General features: G+C 40.9%; 1 protein-coding gene across 3 annotated transcripts in view; it reads right to left on the bottom strand.

The window, feature by feature from the left end:
- Nucleotides 1–18,948, bottom strand: part of LOC149155519 (transducin family protein / WD-40 repeat family protein) — a 440,469-nt gene that overhangs the window by 196,657 nt on the left and 224,864 nt on the right. For 2 of the 3 annotated variants that reach the window (XM_089445676.1, XM_089445674.1), the window contains 2 exons: nt 285–431; nt 140–184 (listed from right to left, as the gene is read on the bottom strand). In XM_089445676.1, coding sequence (XP_089301802.1) covers nt 140–184; nt 285–431 — 192 coding nt within the window. The remainder of the gene's footprint in view (nt 1–139; nt 185–284; nt 432–18,948) is intronic. The other variant, XM_089445675.1, reaches the window with a different exon arrangement.

The raw sequence follows: 18,948 nt of genomic DNA on the forward strand, positions 1-18,948 counted from the left end.
TTACACACGTGCACAAAGAAACAGACATTATTACTTCAGCACCCTCAGTTATTCACCGCTACATTACCTTGTACAGAATACTAGGACTGAAAGGAAACCTGATAAGTGATACTGATCATAATAAAGCCAATGATACTACTACCTGACATAAATGAAGATGGCTGTCCAGGCATATAAGCATTTGCTACAAAACATAGGAATCTATGTTAAAATTTACAGGGAAAAGTGGTGCATGTGCTCCCTAAAGCCTCAAAATAAAGAACAATGATTTCTGTTTCACATACCACCAGTATAAGGATCAACAAATGAATTGTCCAATGGAACATTTGCCTGCCCTGTATTTTGCAAAATAAATTGTACAATCTGTTCCCTATATGTTAGTGGAAGTCCTTCTTTCAAAAGCCATTGTTCTGCAACAAAGTAGGGATTATCTGCACGAGCTCAAGCAAAAACGCCAGTCAGAAATTTCATTTCTCAAAGTAGTTAGGTAAGCAAATGATTTTATAATGAAAAACACATCCTACATACTTTTCTTATTTAATTTTCAAAGTTTCATTGCTATTGTTTTGGTGCATAACTTCAGCCCCTTTTACTAGATTAACTAAGCTAAAAATGCCCTTTGTTGCCTTCCTGATTCCAGATCATAAAAGATATTTCCTCAGAATAATTAAGTATATGAGTTCATAAAAATATTTTTGAATCTGGCATATGACTTCCAGCAGCTTTCATCAAATTATATAGGCCAAAAATGCCTTTTGTTGGATTTCCGATAAGGGTTGCTTATCGCAATAATATCGGAATTAGCGCAATAATATCACCAAAACCAGCCTTGACAATAATATCGTCAGTAATTAGGCCACATGGGGCAGCTCAATTGGAGATCGCCATTTTACGAAGTATAATGTAAACCATGAAATGAACGTTAAAATCCCCTGTGGGCCAAACCAACAAAAAAAGATGATGTCATCAGTAATTATTGCGATAATTTTCCCTTCTGAAAATATCGTGATAATTTCTATATATCGTGACAATTTAGGTAATTACTGCCCTGTCTCTGTCAGTTTCAACATATAACCAATTTTTGCTCTATTAACACTCATTTTTCAAAAGGAGCTAGGGGATTGCACTGTGAGGACACTGACTACTTTCCAAATTTCCATGAAACAAACAAGGGGAAATCTATTGTTTTCAATTCCCATGATTCATCTCATGTGATACATACCCTAGTAGTAATGGTAATATTAAATTCTTTACTTAAACTTTTAGCTTTGTCATTAATTGTTTCGGGATGTTTGAGAGTGGTTATAACCACATTGGATTTCATATGGAGAAATTAAAATTTTAGATCCCATTCAAAATTCAGCAGACTTTTTATAGTTCTCAGGAATGACAGGATTGTAACATTTCTACTGGATTCTCTGACGTATGAGGGTATGCAACTGACATTTAACCAAGAGCACCAAGCCATCTATATACCTCAACGTGTGGCATTGACTGTTGAACTCCTCTTTCATGACCCTAGTAAAAATGTACACTTCACTCAAGCAAATTCATTGATTAGGCATGTTAAGATTTTTCTATCATTTTAAGGGTTACAAGGTGATCTTGATAAGGAGGATCCCAATATATGCATTTATTTTGACATTATGTGGCTATTTGTTCTAGCATAATTCAAAGATGGATTGTACTCGGTGCTATCTTGGTTATATGCACCCTTGCTACATAAATGAGAAACCTTGCATATTTCTGTATAATATCTTGGATTCATATGGATGCACATAAATTACATGTTCTTTTCAAAATTTGAATATTTTATGTAATTTTTGGACAACAATCTTTTGATCTAGTTCTGATAACATTATTGAGGATGCTGTGACCATTTTCCATCAAGCAAACAAGGCAAAATCTGTTGCTTTCATCTCCATGATTAATCTCATAAAATACATTAATTTTTGTTTTGATGTGATTTTGTATCGTTCTGTCAGGTCTTATATCATATTTTAGTATTGATATCTGATGTACCACTTGACATCTTATACATCTATATCAATTTAATTTTAATATTTATGTAGCAATGTGTTTGCTTAATGTTGATGTCGCTTTAGAAGTTAAAACTTTGGAAAAAGATGGTTATTTTTGTAGCTTTTTATGTTTTCCAATAATTTCCAATATCTTCCCTGATATGTGGCACATCACTGTATTGGTTACCTGTTAAGTTTTCTTAGTCTTAAGGACTGTCTAGGGTTATGTAGAAGGTATTGTATCTCTGAAGCAGCATTTATGCTCCACAATTCTGAACATTTGAAACAGAAAACAAGGGCAGTGAAGGTAAACCAGTGTTGCAAAAGACATCCTCTCATATATTCCCGGCATCATCAAATTTGAAGGCATCTTGCATCAGCAAACATCTCCAGGTACATCTATGGGACATCTTGCATCAGTAGGTACGAAACTGGCTGATTGATTAAAGCAATTCCATAACCAGAGAAGCTAGCTGTTTTACTGAAGTGAAGGCTATTATTGTTACATCATTTAGAAGCAGCTTTGAAATTTTTGAAGAAGTCTGGAGTTTCATTGTAAATCTGAAGCACACATTAGCAGAAAAGTTTTTTATCAAAGATCCTTGTAAGTGGGTCATTGTCCCTAGTATGGGAGCCCACAAATTGTTTTTTATTTTTTTATCTATTTTTAGAATGGTTGGGTGGTGTAAGGCAGGAGAGTGAACTCTCCTTCAGGTTGTAGCCTAAAAATACTTCAAGGTGCCAAGGTGGTGCTAGGGAAGTTGGATCTAACAGGGTGTTGGAGCATCCTATCAGTGGTAGCTGATAAAACCAGGGCATTGGACAACTTTCCAGTAGGAGCTGGTAAAATTAGGGTGGATGAGCATGCTTTCACGAGTTGGAGCTACTTCATAAAATTGAATGTTCTTCTAGAGTACTACGTAATTGGGGCTTCCCTTTCAGTCGGAGTAGAAGTATTTTTGTACTCACAAAAATATGAGAAAAGCGTTCGGTGGTTTTTCTCCTGGAAGAATTTCCACCTAAAAAAATTGTTGTGTACTGCGCTTGTGATGTGTTGTTGATTACTGCTCTATTGTTGATGCTCTAAAAATTTTATAATAAATTAATTGTAAGTGAAATACTGATTCACCCCCCTCTCAGTGTTTCCAACACTTAATAGAATTACTTTCAAGATTCACTAGAAAAAAATCTATTTTTTTCTCTTAAATGTCCTCTTCAAAGGGATTGAGGCTTAATCTTCAAATATCGATGAGGTTCACTCAAATCCCCCCAACAACGTCGCCATAAAGATGTTGCCTCAAAATCTAGCAGCTCTTGTGAGGGGAGCTCACAAGGCAAAAGCTAGACCAAGTAACAACACTATGAGGTGTGGCCCACTGTCATCACAGCCACTAACCCCTGCTCTTTAGTGGATTTTCACCTCAAGGGAGGCTTCCTTATGTTAGGTCAACTAAAGGATATATCGATTTCTAGGCTTATAGCTGACAAGGATTGGTTAAGGATGTATACTCTACTCAAGGAAAAGGCTCCACTCACTCAAATAAGGAAATGCATACCCTCCAAAGGACCATCTTGGGCACAAAGTGAGTTAGTGTTTGCAAATAGGCAAGGTCAATAGGCTCACCTAGGTGCATGAAAGCCAGGAAAAGGCTTAAAAGAATAGATATGATCAACCTAAGGGACTACAAGCCTTCAATAAGGCCCAAGTTGAAGCTTAGGGCAAGACTAGGGTTGGCTCAAGGTAAAAATCACCTATGGTAAAAGACGTTATCCCTAAATGAAAGAATTAGCCATGGGAATAGGACGCTTTTGAGGAAATGACCTCACAACCACATGTTGAATCCTTACACAAGGTAACGCAGTCAACCCTAGTTGAATTATAATCCTAACCCTAGCCTAGCAGCTTTCCTTAAGAGGTCAAAAATGAGAAAATGGGAAGAAAAATGTGATTTGAAGATGATTTTTTGTGCGATCAACAATGTCAATAAGGCCAATGCCTTGACCTTGCATGATGGAGTCTACGAGAGATCTGCATAGCAGAGAATACTAAACCTAAGTTGCACGAAACCTGGAAACGGGTACGAGTTTCTGAAACGGGCACAGGTACGAAACGTGAACACCCCAAATTTTGGAAATGGGGTAACGCGATATATATATATATATATATATATATATATATATATATTAGAATTTAGGACATTTAATAAATGTTATGTGCAAGCATAAAGCATACATGATACATTATAATTTATTACATTTAAATTTTAAACATTATGATTAAATTTACATCACATTTACTCATGAATGATTACATAATGAAAATAGCAATATCGGAATATCCAAAATCAACCTTTATTATATATCCAAATCTCAAAATCAGCCTTTATTATATATATGAGGCTGCATGTACAATAAAGACTATGAGGCTACAAGACCTATAAAGACAAAAGACCACTGCTCTGTTCCTCTTTTCTCCTTTGCTAAAATCATCTGTCTCCAAGAGAAACAACTTGCTCAATTGTGTGATGAGGGAATGAGGTGAGAGTCTTTTTATAGCTTGAGAGAGGCATCTAGAAGCATCCACAAGATATTTTATTTGCCCAATAAAAAATTAGAACTGAAAAAACAAAAAACAAAAAAACAAAAATTGCAATATGAAGTGGAAACTCCTAGCCACGTTTACGGAAGCCGAAAACTCGTTCCCAGGCCATACGGTACGCGTTTTTGTGTTTCCATTTCGTTCCCTGGCTGAATCAGACTTGGGGCCAACGTTTCCTGCAACATAGTACTAAACCCTAGGATGGTGTGAGGGAATAAGAAACCCTAATTTAAAACACTAGCTATCATTTTATGAGGGAGCAAAGCCAATGAGGAGAGCCTAGCATGAAGAATCACTTATGGGATTGTCACACAAATTCTAAAGGTAATGTGCACAACACAATTGCCAAGATTTCAAGAAAAATTCAATAATAACTAGCACATAGAAACCCTAACAATATCCATTCCATGAAATAGCCATAAAATATATTCCAATACAAAGAATACTTACAAGAAAAAAGCATGAACCAATCCTTTATTACTCCAAAGTGCCATCTCCAAAACAAGAGAATAGCTCCAAAGTCCATAAGCAATAACTCCACATTAAATCACATCTCCACAACATACAAGACAAATTTTAGCTAGGCTGAAATCTCTAAGAGGGTCGAATTGATCTACAAGATATGATGAAAATGAAATGGAGGTGACCTCTTCTTATATGAGGTCTACCTCAAGTATTTTAAGCCTAATGAAGCCCTTAATAATAACTTTGACCTAAAAGGAACTTGTGTTACAAGCCAATCCATTGGCAAATGAAAAATAAGACCAATTAATGCCCACATGCGTGAGTCGTATCCTCTCAAAAAGTTGATGTCATGCACTTTTAGGGCTTCAAATGCCATGTAAGGGAGTGCTAAGGTGTCCAAATGTGTGAAAGTTCTTGGACCATCCAAAATTCAAGGGAATGCTCTCAATTCACCTAAAGTCCTCCTCTAAGGTCCCTAGTGCAGCTAGGGTGCTATCATGTGGTCTTCATGTGTCTCCAACTGTCAAAATAAGGCCTCCTCTCCAATGTTAGGGCTTCCTTAGGTGAACCAAGCCCCCTCTATCCTCTCAATGGGAGACCATCCTCATCTGGACCCTGAATCAAGTCTTGTCCATCAAGTTGTGTCAAGGCCAACCTAGGGGCACACTGGGTCAAGTGGTTTCACCATGAAGAATCCTCAATGCTAGGTCAAAGTAGACCAATGTCCTAGCTCCTAAAGGCACTCTGGGACATGTAACATCTGCTCATGCTACCAAGAGGTTCTAGCCTCTTAACACTACATTTGCTAAGGCCATATATCTCCCTGATAGGCCTATGCACCTGTGGATTGGGTACCCTCAAGGCCTAGGTTGTTGTGGACCACTTGACAAAAACAAAATGAACTCAAGTGAAAACAACCATCCATCGGTTTCTAAGATCAATAAGTCATCTGAGCGGACCAAACTTGAATGTTAAGGGCATATTGGTACTTCAAACAAGGATCACCCTCTGATATCTAATTCAAAGTATTTAAAACTGGAACCGGTGACAGACTCGGTCCACTTATCAAACCGGTTTTTGAACCAGAACCAGAAAAACCAGACAGGGAAATCTCAATGAACCAATCTTTAAAAAATTACATGAAATAATTAATTTTTAAAGAAAAAAACTACTTCTAAGATTTAAAACCATGATTCCAAACCAATACAGACAAAATATGCACAGTTTTCTCATCTATATACCATGTAAAGGTGAATATATCAAAATGGCACTAAGTGCAGTACATATCGGCAACAAAATACATAATCAATCAAGCTGTAAATGGCCTCTAGAGTCCAAAAACAATGATACAAGCTATGGGGCCACTGACCTACAACAAGTCTACATATTAGTGATCAACATGATCACTCCTCGTCATGATCAAACTCATCACCACTACTAGACATCGGATCATCAATAGGAGATACATAAACATCATCTGGCTCAAAGTCTAAGGGCTCCTCAGACTCCTCTACAACCTTAGTAGTAGTAGTAGTAGTAGCAGCAAAACAAGATGTCAAAACTACAAATCACTGATCAACATGGTCATTCATCAAACTCATCATTGATTCAACACTACTAGAAATGGGATCATCAACAAGAGTTACATAAACATCATCTAGCTCAAAGTCTTGACACTTGGATTGCTCAACCTTATAATATGCTCAAACTTGGGCAACTGGTATAAGCAAACACCTCCACTCTAGATGACTCCATTAAAGCCATTATCTTTGTGCCAAGTTACTTCGGGTAAATTTAGGGACTCCTCCCTTGGCCATTTAGGGGTGTTGGGCCTAAACAGCAAGGGCTCAGGCTGACTTGACAATGTTGATTTGTGGTAGCGTCGGATGTGCTCTAGCCATGAAAATTGGTGGACAGGCTCAAGCACATGAGATGTCCAAGACCGAGAAATGGTTTGGGGAAATTCCACTGGGTTGAGAGATATTAAAATAATTAATATTTTTAATGGGGTTCCTAAGTCTAAACTTAGGAATACTAAAATATTAATGGGTATTAATATAAAACTAGGTGAGAATGTTCTAAATGACATGGATCAAGCCAAATCTAATCTTAGTCGTTGATTAGAGACTTAATCTTGGCCGTTGAAGACTTAACAGGAAAAGTATAAGAGGAGGCTTGAGGGTCAGTTGGAAATCCACCAAGATTGATCAGTCAGTTCGATTTTCTAGACCAGGGCTTGTCAAGAATATTCGAACAAGTAATCTGCTACAGCAAGGGGTAGTGAGTACATAGCAGAGAGGCAGAGATAGTGACTGAAGAGGCTGACGCAGAGGCAGCAGGAGCCACGCAGAGGCAGCTAGAGACTACACAGATGTTCAGGGGCCTGTGTGGGTGACGCAAAAGGCAGAGAGCTGACACAGAGAGGCATAGGCAAAAGGCTGACGCAGAGGGTTCAGGAGCTATGTTGAGGCTAGCAGGGTTGACACAAAGCCAAGAGGAAGCATCAGAAGGATTTTCGTGGGGAAGACTAGAGCTGAGAGACTGAATATCTGTCTCCAAGAAGAGTTATTACTGCCGTGTAACACTCTCTGTTGGGTGAGCCAGTTCGGCACCCTAGTTGTACTCAAGAAATCTACATAATAATAAAACCCTCAAAACTGCTGCACCAGTTTTCCCACATTGGGTTTTTCCGGGGATGATTGTCCAAAAATAACAATGCCCATTGTGTGTTTGTCTAGTATTCTAGTTGTTGATCTGTATACGAGTTAAGGCTACATTTGTGTTTATTTTCAGTATTTATATAAATAAATAACTTGTTAATAGAATAAACAAGTAGGTGAAATAAACCAGATAATGCAGTAGGGATTTCTAACGTTTCAGACTTAGAAATTTCAACAGACAATGAGTCCCTACCTTGTGTGTTCCCATCTAGCAAGTTGTGAAGACCTTAGCAAAATAGTTGATTTGATCGGTAACAAGACTTGAAAGGGAAAGAGCCAAAATCCAGAGTGTTGGAAAATGTAAGTAGTATCAGTCTTCATAATTGTATCTGAGTCATGATGTAAAGTATTTGTCAAAAGAAAGAAAAAGCTAAGTAGCAGGAAACGCTGGGCAGGGGTCCGTTTCCGTACGGAAACGAAAAGGAAACGGGTTTCCCCGTACCGTACGGCGTGGAAACGAGTTTCCGTCCGTACGGGCGCGTTTCCCGAGATGGAAACGCGCCCGTACGGACGGAAACTCGTTTCCATGCCGTACGGGCCCCGTTTCCTGTAAAAAAGCACTTGTTTTTAAAAAAAAAAAATTTCCTAATTAGTTTAGGGTTTAGCTTAGGGTTTCTAATCACTTCTAGAAAGCGTTTCTAAAGTTATAAAAGAGCTGTGCCTCTCATTCTCTCATCACACTATTCAGCAGTCTTGCACATATATATATTAATAATTTTTAAATGTTTTTAATATATATATATATATATATATATATATATATTATTATATATATTCGCGTTTCCCCGTTTCCAAAATTCGGGGAGGTCGCGTTTCGTTTCGCTTCCGCGTTTCGTGTCGCTTCCCCGTTTCCCCGTTTCGTGCAACTTAGAGAAAAAGAAATTGACTTATTAAAGCATGGGTTTCATGCTTGGGTCAATGATATTTAGGTCAAATCCTCCATTGTTGATCCGAATTAGATCATTATATTGTTTGTGATCCATCTCTATGCATTTGAAGTTGAAAAAGTGGAGGAATCAGCTCACGGGACCGTTTTTACCGGTGGGACCCAGTATGGAGAAAAGGGATCTGAAACCTTCCGAGAGCATTTTGAGGCATCAAACGATGTTTTTTGGGGGTAAAACTTTGTTGCTTATCCGTGGCACCTTCTCATGCTATTCCACACACAGAGAGCTTTCCAAATGCGCAAGAATCGCGTCAATCGGAGTCTGTATGCAAAAGTTATGCCACTCAGAAGTTAACCTTCCTGTTTTCACACCTATAATTCAAGAGGATGATGCGTCAGCCCCCATTATTCATAGAAAAGGGGCTAGCCATGTGTTTGCGATGTAACAGACTCTAAAAGAGTCTATTTTGTAAATCTAGTAAAGAGTTGATGTAGTCAAACTTAACCACTAGTAGGCTATCGGGTTGTGTTATAACCGAGCCACTAGGAGGAAAAGGCATTCCATTCTTTCGAGAGCATTTGTTCCATAGTTGAGCAAAGATAGCCAGGAGAGATAGGAGGTAGAGCACACACAGAGGATATGTGCATTGTAGCAACCCACGGGCCACAGGCATTACTTCTTTATACCTGCAGCCATATTTCAAGACAAAAAAAGAGAGCGAAGCAGCCTCACCTTCCAGTTGGGTTTTATCCTGAAAGGGTTTCCCAAAGAGCATATCTTGTGAATTATGTGTGTGTGAGCTTATTTTGTCATTCTCTACTTTTCTGCTTGATTTACTTTTAGATGCATGAACTAATTACAATTAATTTTACAGATCTAGAAATCAAATAAAACTGTAATAGTGTGGAATCTCATATTTTTAATATAATATTATCAGATTTATTATGACGAACAATCCAATGGAATATCCATGGCAGTTTACGGATCATATGGTATCAGAGCAGGTTTTTTTGGGTATTTTGTGGAGATTGCAGTTATCTAGATCAACAAGGCCAAAAATCGTAAAACCCTAATCATGGGCAATGAATCTGTAAACGAACCTCGTGATCCTGCAGAGGTGAGGTTTTCACAGCTCAAAGAACAAGTCGCGGATATAAACCACAATGTAAACCTCCTCATGGTGGCCCCAAGCAATAAGTTGAGGATATTTGGAGAAGAAGGGGGCTCGAATGTAGAGGACAAATCAAAAGGGGGATCCAGAGAACGGGAAGACACAGATGCCCAGCCGAAGAAAGAACCCAGAAAAGATCAACCCAGTTCGAGTGTCGTGAACCAATCCCTATTTAAAGTTGAAGCAAAAGTCGATATCAAGCCGTACCATGGTGAGATAGACGCTCTGAAGCTAAACCACTGGTTGCACCAACTGGAGATTTATTTCAATGTCCATCAGATCGAGGAAGAGCAGAAGATCTCATTCACGTGGCTGAAATTGGAGGGCCATGCACTGACCTGGTGGAAGAGCCACACGGGGACCCTGAGGTTGAAAGGAGAACCTCCAGTGACTAAGTGGGAGGATTTCAAAACCCTCATTAAGTCACAGTTTTATCCCATTGGGTACGTCGAAGACCAGTGGATCCGGTGGCATTACTTCAGGGAAAAGTCGGACCAAAGCGTGCAGGAGTACAACACAAAATTCAAAAAGATGGCTATAATGTTGGGTACCTTTCCAAAGAACCCAGATGTACTCCTCAAGTATCTGGGGGGTCTGCACCGCCATCTGCATGAGCAAGTGATGTTGTTCAACCCAAAACAGTGCACGAGCCTTGTGTACAGGCACAATACCTGGCGAACATAGGCTAGAAAAGAACACAATCAAGTGGATCGAAGCAAAAGGAGCAACAAGACACTTCTAAGGAGAGGAAAAAGAAACAAAAAGGGGGAAAAGATAAAAAGATGGCAGCCAGAACACACCAATGCAAAGATCCTAGCAACCACTGCAACATTGATGGCCATACAGAGGAGAAGTGTTGGAAGTTGCATCCAGAACTAAACCTGAAGAACAAGAAGAAAGATAATAAAAAGAAGAATCTCATGGCCACTGATTCGAGCAACCAAGTTGAAAGCAGCCTAGACGTGGATGAGAAGATCTACATTAGTGCAGAAGGAGGTGAATCTGCGTAGCCTTCAACAACAGGAAGAGAAAGAAATGACCAAACTCTTCCATGTAAAGACATAAGTCAAGAAGACAAAGATTGATGCTCTGTTTGACTCCGGATCGCAGGCAAATCTCATTGCAACAGATCTGGGGCTGGAAGATCGCGATCATCCAAACCCATATCCACTGGGATGGTTACATAAGGATGCAGAGCTAAAGGTAACAAAACAATGTAAAATTAGATTTGCTATTAGTGTTGATTTTATTGATGAAGTAGATCTGGGTGTGGTTCCCCTTGATATATGTGGAGTCGTGTTTGGGAGTCCATACATGTACATGTGTGATACAATATTCATGAGGAGAGCTAACCAGTACCAGTTCATCAAGGATGGAAAAACATTCATCATCAACGTGTTGAAATTTTTAAGTATTAGCCGTTAGAAATTTTATTTGTATTCTCTGGTTTATTTCGCCTACTTGTTTAATTACTAACAAGTTATTTAACCATATAACAACTAAAATAAACACAATACAATCTCAACCATCTACAGATCAACAGTTGAAAAAGATAGACAAACACACAAGTGACACCATTATTTTTGGACAATCGTCCTAGGAAAAACCCAACTTGGGAAAATCGGTGCAACAATTTTGAGGGTTATATTATTATGCAATCTTTCTGAGTACAACTGGGTGCCAATCTGGCTCACCCAACAGAGAAAATAATCTGGCAGTAATACCTATCTATTCGAAAGGAGATATTCAGAAAGTTTGCCCCACGAAACCCTCTCCAGCACAATCTAAAGCTCAGTGTAAGCCCTCCTGGCCTTTGCATCAGCGTGAAACCCTCTGTGTCAGCCTTCTGAGGCTTTGTGCAGCCTCTCTGACCCTCTATGTCACTGCTGCAGCCTCTACGTGGATGACGCAGACCCTTCTAGCCTCTGCGCAATCCCTGCTAGCCTTTGTGTGGCTCCCGCTGGCTCTGCGTCTGCCTCTCTACATCTGTGCTGGTCTTCTGGCACTATCTCTGCCTCTTTGCCTCGTACTTACTGCCCATCGCTGCAACTCTGATCACTGATTCGATTTCTCTTAGCAAACCCTGCTCTATAAAATCAAATGATTGGTCACTCTAGTGCATTCTCCAACTGACCCTCAAGCCTCCTCTTATACTTTTCCTGTTGGTCCTTCAATGGCCGAGATTACATCTCTAATCAACTGTCAAGATTCGATTTGGCTTAATCCATGTCATTTAGAACCTTCTAACCCAGTTTTATATTAATACCCATTAATATTTTATTTTTCCTAAGTTTAGACTTAGGAATCCATTAAAAATATCAATTATTTTGATATCTCCTTAGCCGGGTAGAATCTGCCCAAACCATTTCTGGGTCTTTGAGATCTCATTTGCTTTAACCTCTCCACCAATTTTCATGGCTAGAGCACATTCGATGCTACCCCAAATCAACACGCCCTCTTAGCGAGGACTGTGCTCTAGTAATACTCCACACTGAGCATCACTCTGATTATATGGCACCAGTACCTATGTTGATGCTAGGCCTCCCCACCCAACATGCTTTGCACTATTGCATCATGCACTGTTGCCCATGGCCTTGCCACTGCCACATCCGTACACTCATGGCACAATCATCATCATCCTCGACCTCCTTTTCCGCCTTCGTTGGCGTTGCCTTAGAGTCAGACGCCTCTCCCTTATTCTTCTTCCTTAAAGACTGGTTCGCATAATGTCCCAGTTCCCCATAGTTGAAGCACTTAATCTTAGAGAGGTCCTTTTTCTTCCTCTTCTCCTGCTTCTCCGCAGATGCTAGAACTACATCCTCTTCCTCCTCTGTCTTGACCCAGGCTCCTTTGCTGCTACTTCCCGTCTTGCTCAGTCATCTGATCTCTTCTTGGCGAAGAGCTGCCCACAATTCTTCCCAATCTGGAAGATTCGCCCTACCCAGAATGCTCTGGACAAATGTCTCCCACTCCTCGAAGACTGCGTTTAGGGCGGTCCTCACCATCAACTCTTGATGCGGTGTGGCCGCTATGGAAGTCAGTTGGTCCCGGATCTCCTTCAACTTGCCAAGGAAGTAATCTATCTGCTTCCCCTTCTGCATCTGGTATCACTGCAACTGATGCTCTAGTAGCATCTTCCCCTGCACGGAAGTGTGTTGATACAATGTCTTCAAGGTGTTTCACATTTCCTTTGTCATCTCCTTCTCGACAATATGCTGAACCACATAATCCTTGACCCCATCAAGGATTATGCATTTCGCCTTGGCCATCACATCCTCATACTTTTCATTTTCAGCTAGGTCAACTGGGATAGCCATGGTTCTCAAGGTGAAGGCCTTGATGCGATGTCTATCTAGAATGGACAGGATCCTGGCCTTCCAGATGACAAAGTTGGACGCCCCGTCCACCCTATCATGATCCCTCATTCCATTCATGGCCACTCTTTGCTCTTCCTTTTGACTTCTCTGAGTCTCTACTTCCCTCTAGCAAGTTCTCTCTTCGACTCCTTCTAAGTCGCTACTTCCCTCCTGGAAGTTCCCAATTTTCCTCCTGTAAATCCTCCTGCCAACCGACGAATCACAACTCTCTGATCTCCTATACTTCTGCGACATTGATCTAGATTCCTTGGCTGGAAATCCGCCTAGGTAGCGACTCCCTCTACCTTGGTTTTGCACTGTTAGGTACTGTTCTGTCTCAGCAGCAACAGTACCCCACCAGCTTCACTCCCTGCAATCTGCCCACAGCTTCCTATGCCCCAGCCACTTAAGGACTGAGCCTCTAGGCTCTATGCAATCCCAGCACTGGCTGAATTTCTCCACTAACCAACTGCGTCAACCCTCCTAGTCTCTGTGTGGCTCTTAGTGAGCCTCTTCTACCCTCCTCAGCCTCTGCGTTGGCCTCTCTCTAGCTCGAACTGATGACGCACGCCCTCTATGTCAACCCTTCTCCGCTGCTTTCTGCTAGGAACAACTTTTGTCACTCAGGACAGTTGTTTCTACTACAAATGCTCTGATTCAACTGGTGCCTTTAGCTCTCCTATGATTTGTCATGCTTTGATACCATGTTGAAATTTCTAAGTATTACCTGTTAGAAATTTTATCTGTATTCTCTGGTTTATTTTGCCTACTTTTTTAATTACTAACAAGTTATTTAACCATATAAACACTGAAATAAACACAATACAGTCTCAACCATCTACAAATCAACATCTGAAAGAGATAGACAAACACACATGTGACACCGTTATTTTTGGCGAATCGTCCCCAAAAAAACCCAACTTGGGAAAACCAGTGCAGCAATTCTGAGGGTTATATTATTATGCAGTCTTTTTGACTACCGTTGGGTGCCAATCTGGCTCACCCGACAAAGAAAATAATCCGGCAGTAATACCTCTCTATTCAAAAGCAAATATTCGGAAAGTCTGCCCCACAAAACCCTCTCCAGCACAATCTGAAGCTCAGCGTCAGCCCTCCTGGCCTCTGTGTCAACCTGAAACCCTTTGCGTCAGCCCTCCTGGCCTTTGTGTCAACCTGAAACCCTCTGTGTCAACCTTCTGAGGCTCTGCGCAGCCTCTCTAACCCTCTGCGTCACTCCTGCAACCTCTGCATGGATGATGCAGGCCCTTCTGGCCTCTGCGCAGTCCTTGCTAGACTCTGTGTGGCTCCCTCTGGCTTTGTGTCTGCGTCTGCCTCTCTGCTTCTGCGCTGGTATTCCAACACTATCTCTACCTCATACTCACTGCCCCTCGCTGCAACTCTGATCACTGATTCGATTTCTCTTAGCAAACCCCGCTCTAGAAAATCGAATGACTGATCACTCTAGTGTATTCTCCAACTGACCCTAAAGCATCCTCTTATACTTTCCCTGTTGGTCCTGCAACAGCCGAGATTACATCTCTAATCAATGACTAAGATTAGATTTGGTTTTATCCATGTTAGTTAGAACCTTCTAACCCAATTTTATATTAATACCCATTAATATTTTATTTTTCCTAAGTTTAGATTTAGGAATTCCATTAAAAATATTAATTATTTTAATATCTCCTTAACCGGATAGAATCTGCCCAAACCATTTTTGGGTCTTGGAGATCTCATGTGCTTTCGCCTCTCCAACAATTTTCATGGCTAGAGCACATCCGATGCTACCCCAAATCAACAACGCACAAAGGCAAGTCGAAAATTTCACTGGTAAGTGCCAACCAAGCCAATAAATTGATCAATTCCAACAAGAAATATGTTTTTTGTTTCTAAGAGAACGTCAATCTGTAGAGGAGTCAATAAGAGGCAAGGTATCCCTAGAGGGGTGTACTAAGAAACAAAAACAGCGATTGGAGGAGTTGTTACAAGCATACAAGGACATGTTCCGAGAACCTAAGGGGTTACCCCCTAAGAGAGAAGTGGAGCACGAGATTCAAATATTGCCAGACTTCCCATTGCCAAATATTGGGTTGTACAGGCAGTGCGTTATAGAAGCAAGTGAGGTGAAGAAACAATTGCAGCAGTTGCTGTAACAGGGTGTCTTTCGACCGAATACATCACCATGTGGGTCACCCATCATCATTGTGCTAAAGAAGGATGGGACTTGGTGTATGTGTATAGATTACAGGGCGTCGAATAAAATCACGCTCAAGAATAGATAGCCCCTGCCCAGGATAGATGATCTGCTAGATCAGTTGCAGCAAGCAAAGTATTTCACCAAATTGGACTTGAAGTCTAGATATCACAAGGTACGAGTCAATGAAGAAGATACATGGAAGATCGCCTTCAAAACCAGACAAGATTTGTATGAGTGGTTAGTTATGCCATTTGGGCTATGTAATGCACCTACGACAATTATGAGATTAATGAATGATGTATTGTGTGCTTTTATAGATTCATTTGTTATTATCTATTTGGATGATATACTGGTATATAGTGCTACCTGGGAGGAGCATATTTCACATTTGATGCAGGTGTTGGAAACATTGAAGAAGCACCGTTTGCTAGCAAATCTCAAGAAGTGCAAGTTTGCGCAGCAATCCTTGGTGTGTTTGGGATATGTGATTGGTGGAGGAGAATTGAAGATAGATCCTTCCAAGATGGAGGCCATCATGAAATGGTCGATGCCTATTAATGTTACTAAGGTTAGGAGTTTCACTGGGGCAGCACAATATCTGAGGAAATTCATAGCCTCGTTTTCAGCGATAGTAGCACTGCTCCACGCCATAACAGCAAGTGACAAGAGTTCCAATGGGGAAAATGGCAGGAAAAATCTTTCGATGAGTTAAAGAAGAAGATCAGTGAAGCACTAGTTTTGGCATTACCAAACTTGCAACAGCCCTTTGAAGTGGAGACAGATGCGAGTGGGTATGCTGTGGGAGTTGTCTTGATGCAAGGAGGAAGGCATGTTTGCTACCATTATGAAGTATTTCATGGGGAAACTCTTAACTACCCTACCTACGATAAGGAGATCTATGCCATGGTGCAAGCTGTGAAGAAGTGGAAGCACTATCTGATAAGAAAGGAGACAATAACCCACACAAATCACCAGTCGTTACAATACTTGCATGCCCAGAGTAAGCTACAACAGACTAGGCATTACAAGTGGATGGGATTTTTACAGCGGTTTCATTTGGTGATCAAGTATAAGAAGGGCAACACAAAGAAGTTGGTCGATATGCTTTCAAGGCCACCCACATCAAAGATTACAACTTTGGGGACTCTTATGCACATGGAGCCATTCACCCATGATGCATACAAAGAGGCATATTAAGAAGATGAGGACTTCAAGGAGGTGTATCAGCGGTTGCAAAGTCAGAGTCGTGCATGATGGCGATAGCACAGTTGACTACCATCTCCAGGATGGGTTACTCTACAGGCTGGATAGGCTATGTGTTCTAAATGTGATCGTTTACAGTTGATTAGAGAGCCTCACACTGTTATGCTCTTAACCTGCAAGACGATACCAGAATACCAAATATGTGAAGAAATATACCAAGAACATAGAACAATGAGAAATAACAGCAAGTATTTTATTATTCAGAAAGCAATGTTCACTTGCCTCTTCGACGGGGGCAACCTCCAATAAAGCTGAGCTCAATGACAAAATAAGACACGATGCTCCTCGAGGGGAGTCTCTATCCTTTATATATGATTCATACATGCAATACCATGGGGCAATACCATGGTTCTTATTAATACCATCTATCTAATACCATGGCACATTTGCAACTAACTGTGGTCTCTTCATTAAATGCGGGTTAACCACTTACAATTATTAATATGGGTTTTATTGACTCTTTACTTAACTATAATTATGACTCGATCCTATTACAATAAATAAGGGGGTTAGGGTTGGACCCTAACATGCCCTCCCCCATAAGAATAGCCTTGTCCTCAAGGCTGAAGCTGCGGAAACTGTTCAAGGATAGTGGTTGGTTCTCAGGTTGCATCTTCCGGAGAGGTGCCTTTCCACTTGACGAGGACTTCCTTGATTGTGCGGCCAGGCAGGTGTCGTTCTCGTGTGTCAAGAACCTGTTCAGGTTGGAGCCAGATTGACCCTTCTTCATCCACTTCAAGTAGACTGGTTTGAATTTTGCAATTGTTCCCGATCACTTTCTTGAGGCATGAGACATGGAAGACTGGATGGATTTTTGCAATGGGTGGCAAAGCTAGCTTGTAGGCGACTTCTCCAATGCGCTGAAGTACTTGATACGGTCCGTAGAATTTTGGAGATAATTTCTGACAACCCTTGTCTTTGAATGATGTTTGCTTATATGGTTGTAGCCTCAAAAATACCTGATCCCCTTCTTGAAATTGGCATTCTGAGCGATGTTGATCTGCCTGTTGCTTCATGCGGTTTTGGGCTTGATGAAGATTCTCTCTAAGGTGGGCCAGCATGGTTGTGTGGTTCTGTAGGAGTTGATCCACTGCTTGTACCTTCGAGCATCCCTTGATATAAGAAGTAGGGAAGGAGGGAGTTGACCATAAACTGCTTCATATGGAGTCATTTTGGTGGTGGCATGATAGTTGGTGTTATACCACCATTCGACTAGAGGTAACCACTGTACCCAGAGATGTTGCTTTTCTGAGGTGAAACACCTAAGGTAGGTCTCCAGACATTTGTTGACTGCTTCAGTTTGACCATCAGTTTGTGGATGATAAGAAGTACTAAGTTGTAGTTGGATACCTTGTAGCCGAAAGAGTTCCTGCCAAAAGTTACTGGTGAAGATCGGGTCACAATCAGACACAATGGAAGTGGGCATGCCATGCAATTTGAAGATCTGATCCATGAAAGAATGAGCGACCAAAGTCAGCGTAAAAGGGTGGGGTAGGGCGCAAAAATGAGCATACTTATAAAGTCTGTCCACAACCACCATGATGACTGACTTGTTTCCTGACTTTGGAAGACCCGTAATGAAATCCATAGAAACCTCCGTCCATATTGAGGCCGAAATGGGCAATGGTTGTAAGGTGACTGGGGATTTGACTGTTTCTCCTTTGTGGCGCTGACAGACGTTGCATTCAACTACAAAAGTAAGAATGTCCTTTTTCATGCCTGTCCAAAATAATGATCTTCAAGTGCGAGCATACGCCTTCTGAAAGCCTGAATGTCCTGCAGTGGGAGATGAGTGCAACTCTGCCCAAAAGCGGCTTTTGAGGGTGGATGTTGGTGATATTACGACTCTGTCCTTGTAGCGAAGAATCTTATCCTGCCACGAGTAGCCCTCTGTGGAATTTGGATCCGCCTACAATTGATTAATGAGTTGGGAGAGCCAGGGATGTGAAAGCCATTCCTTTCGAGCCTCTTCAATCCATTCTGGAATGGGAAGGGAAATTGCGAGCAGGGTACTTTCCTCCTCAAATTGGCGGGATAACGCATCTGCTACAATATTTTCGCGCCCTTTCTTGTAAATTATCTCATAATCATATCCCAGCATTTTGGCAAGCCATTTATTTTGTTGTGGTGAGGATAGGCATTGCTCCAAAAAATATTTAAGGCTTTGATGGTCTGTGCGGATGTGGAAACGTCGCCACAATAAGTATGGTCGCCAGGGATCTACTGCATGTAAGATGGCCATCATCTCCTTCTCATAGGTAGATTGTCC

This window comes from Pinus tabuliformis, chromosome 9 (assembly GCF_031772625.1).
Source record: "Pinus tabuliformis cultivar Carrire ecotype Pingquan chromosome 9, CPIR1, whole genome shotgun sequence".
NCBI lineage: Eukaryota > Viridiplantae > Streptophyta > Pinopsida > Pinales > Pinaceae > Pinus > Pinus tabuliformis.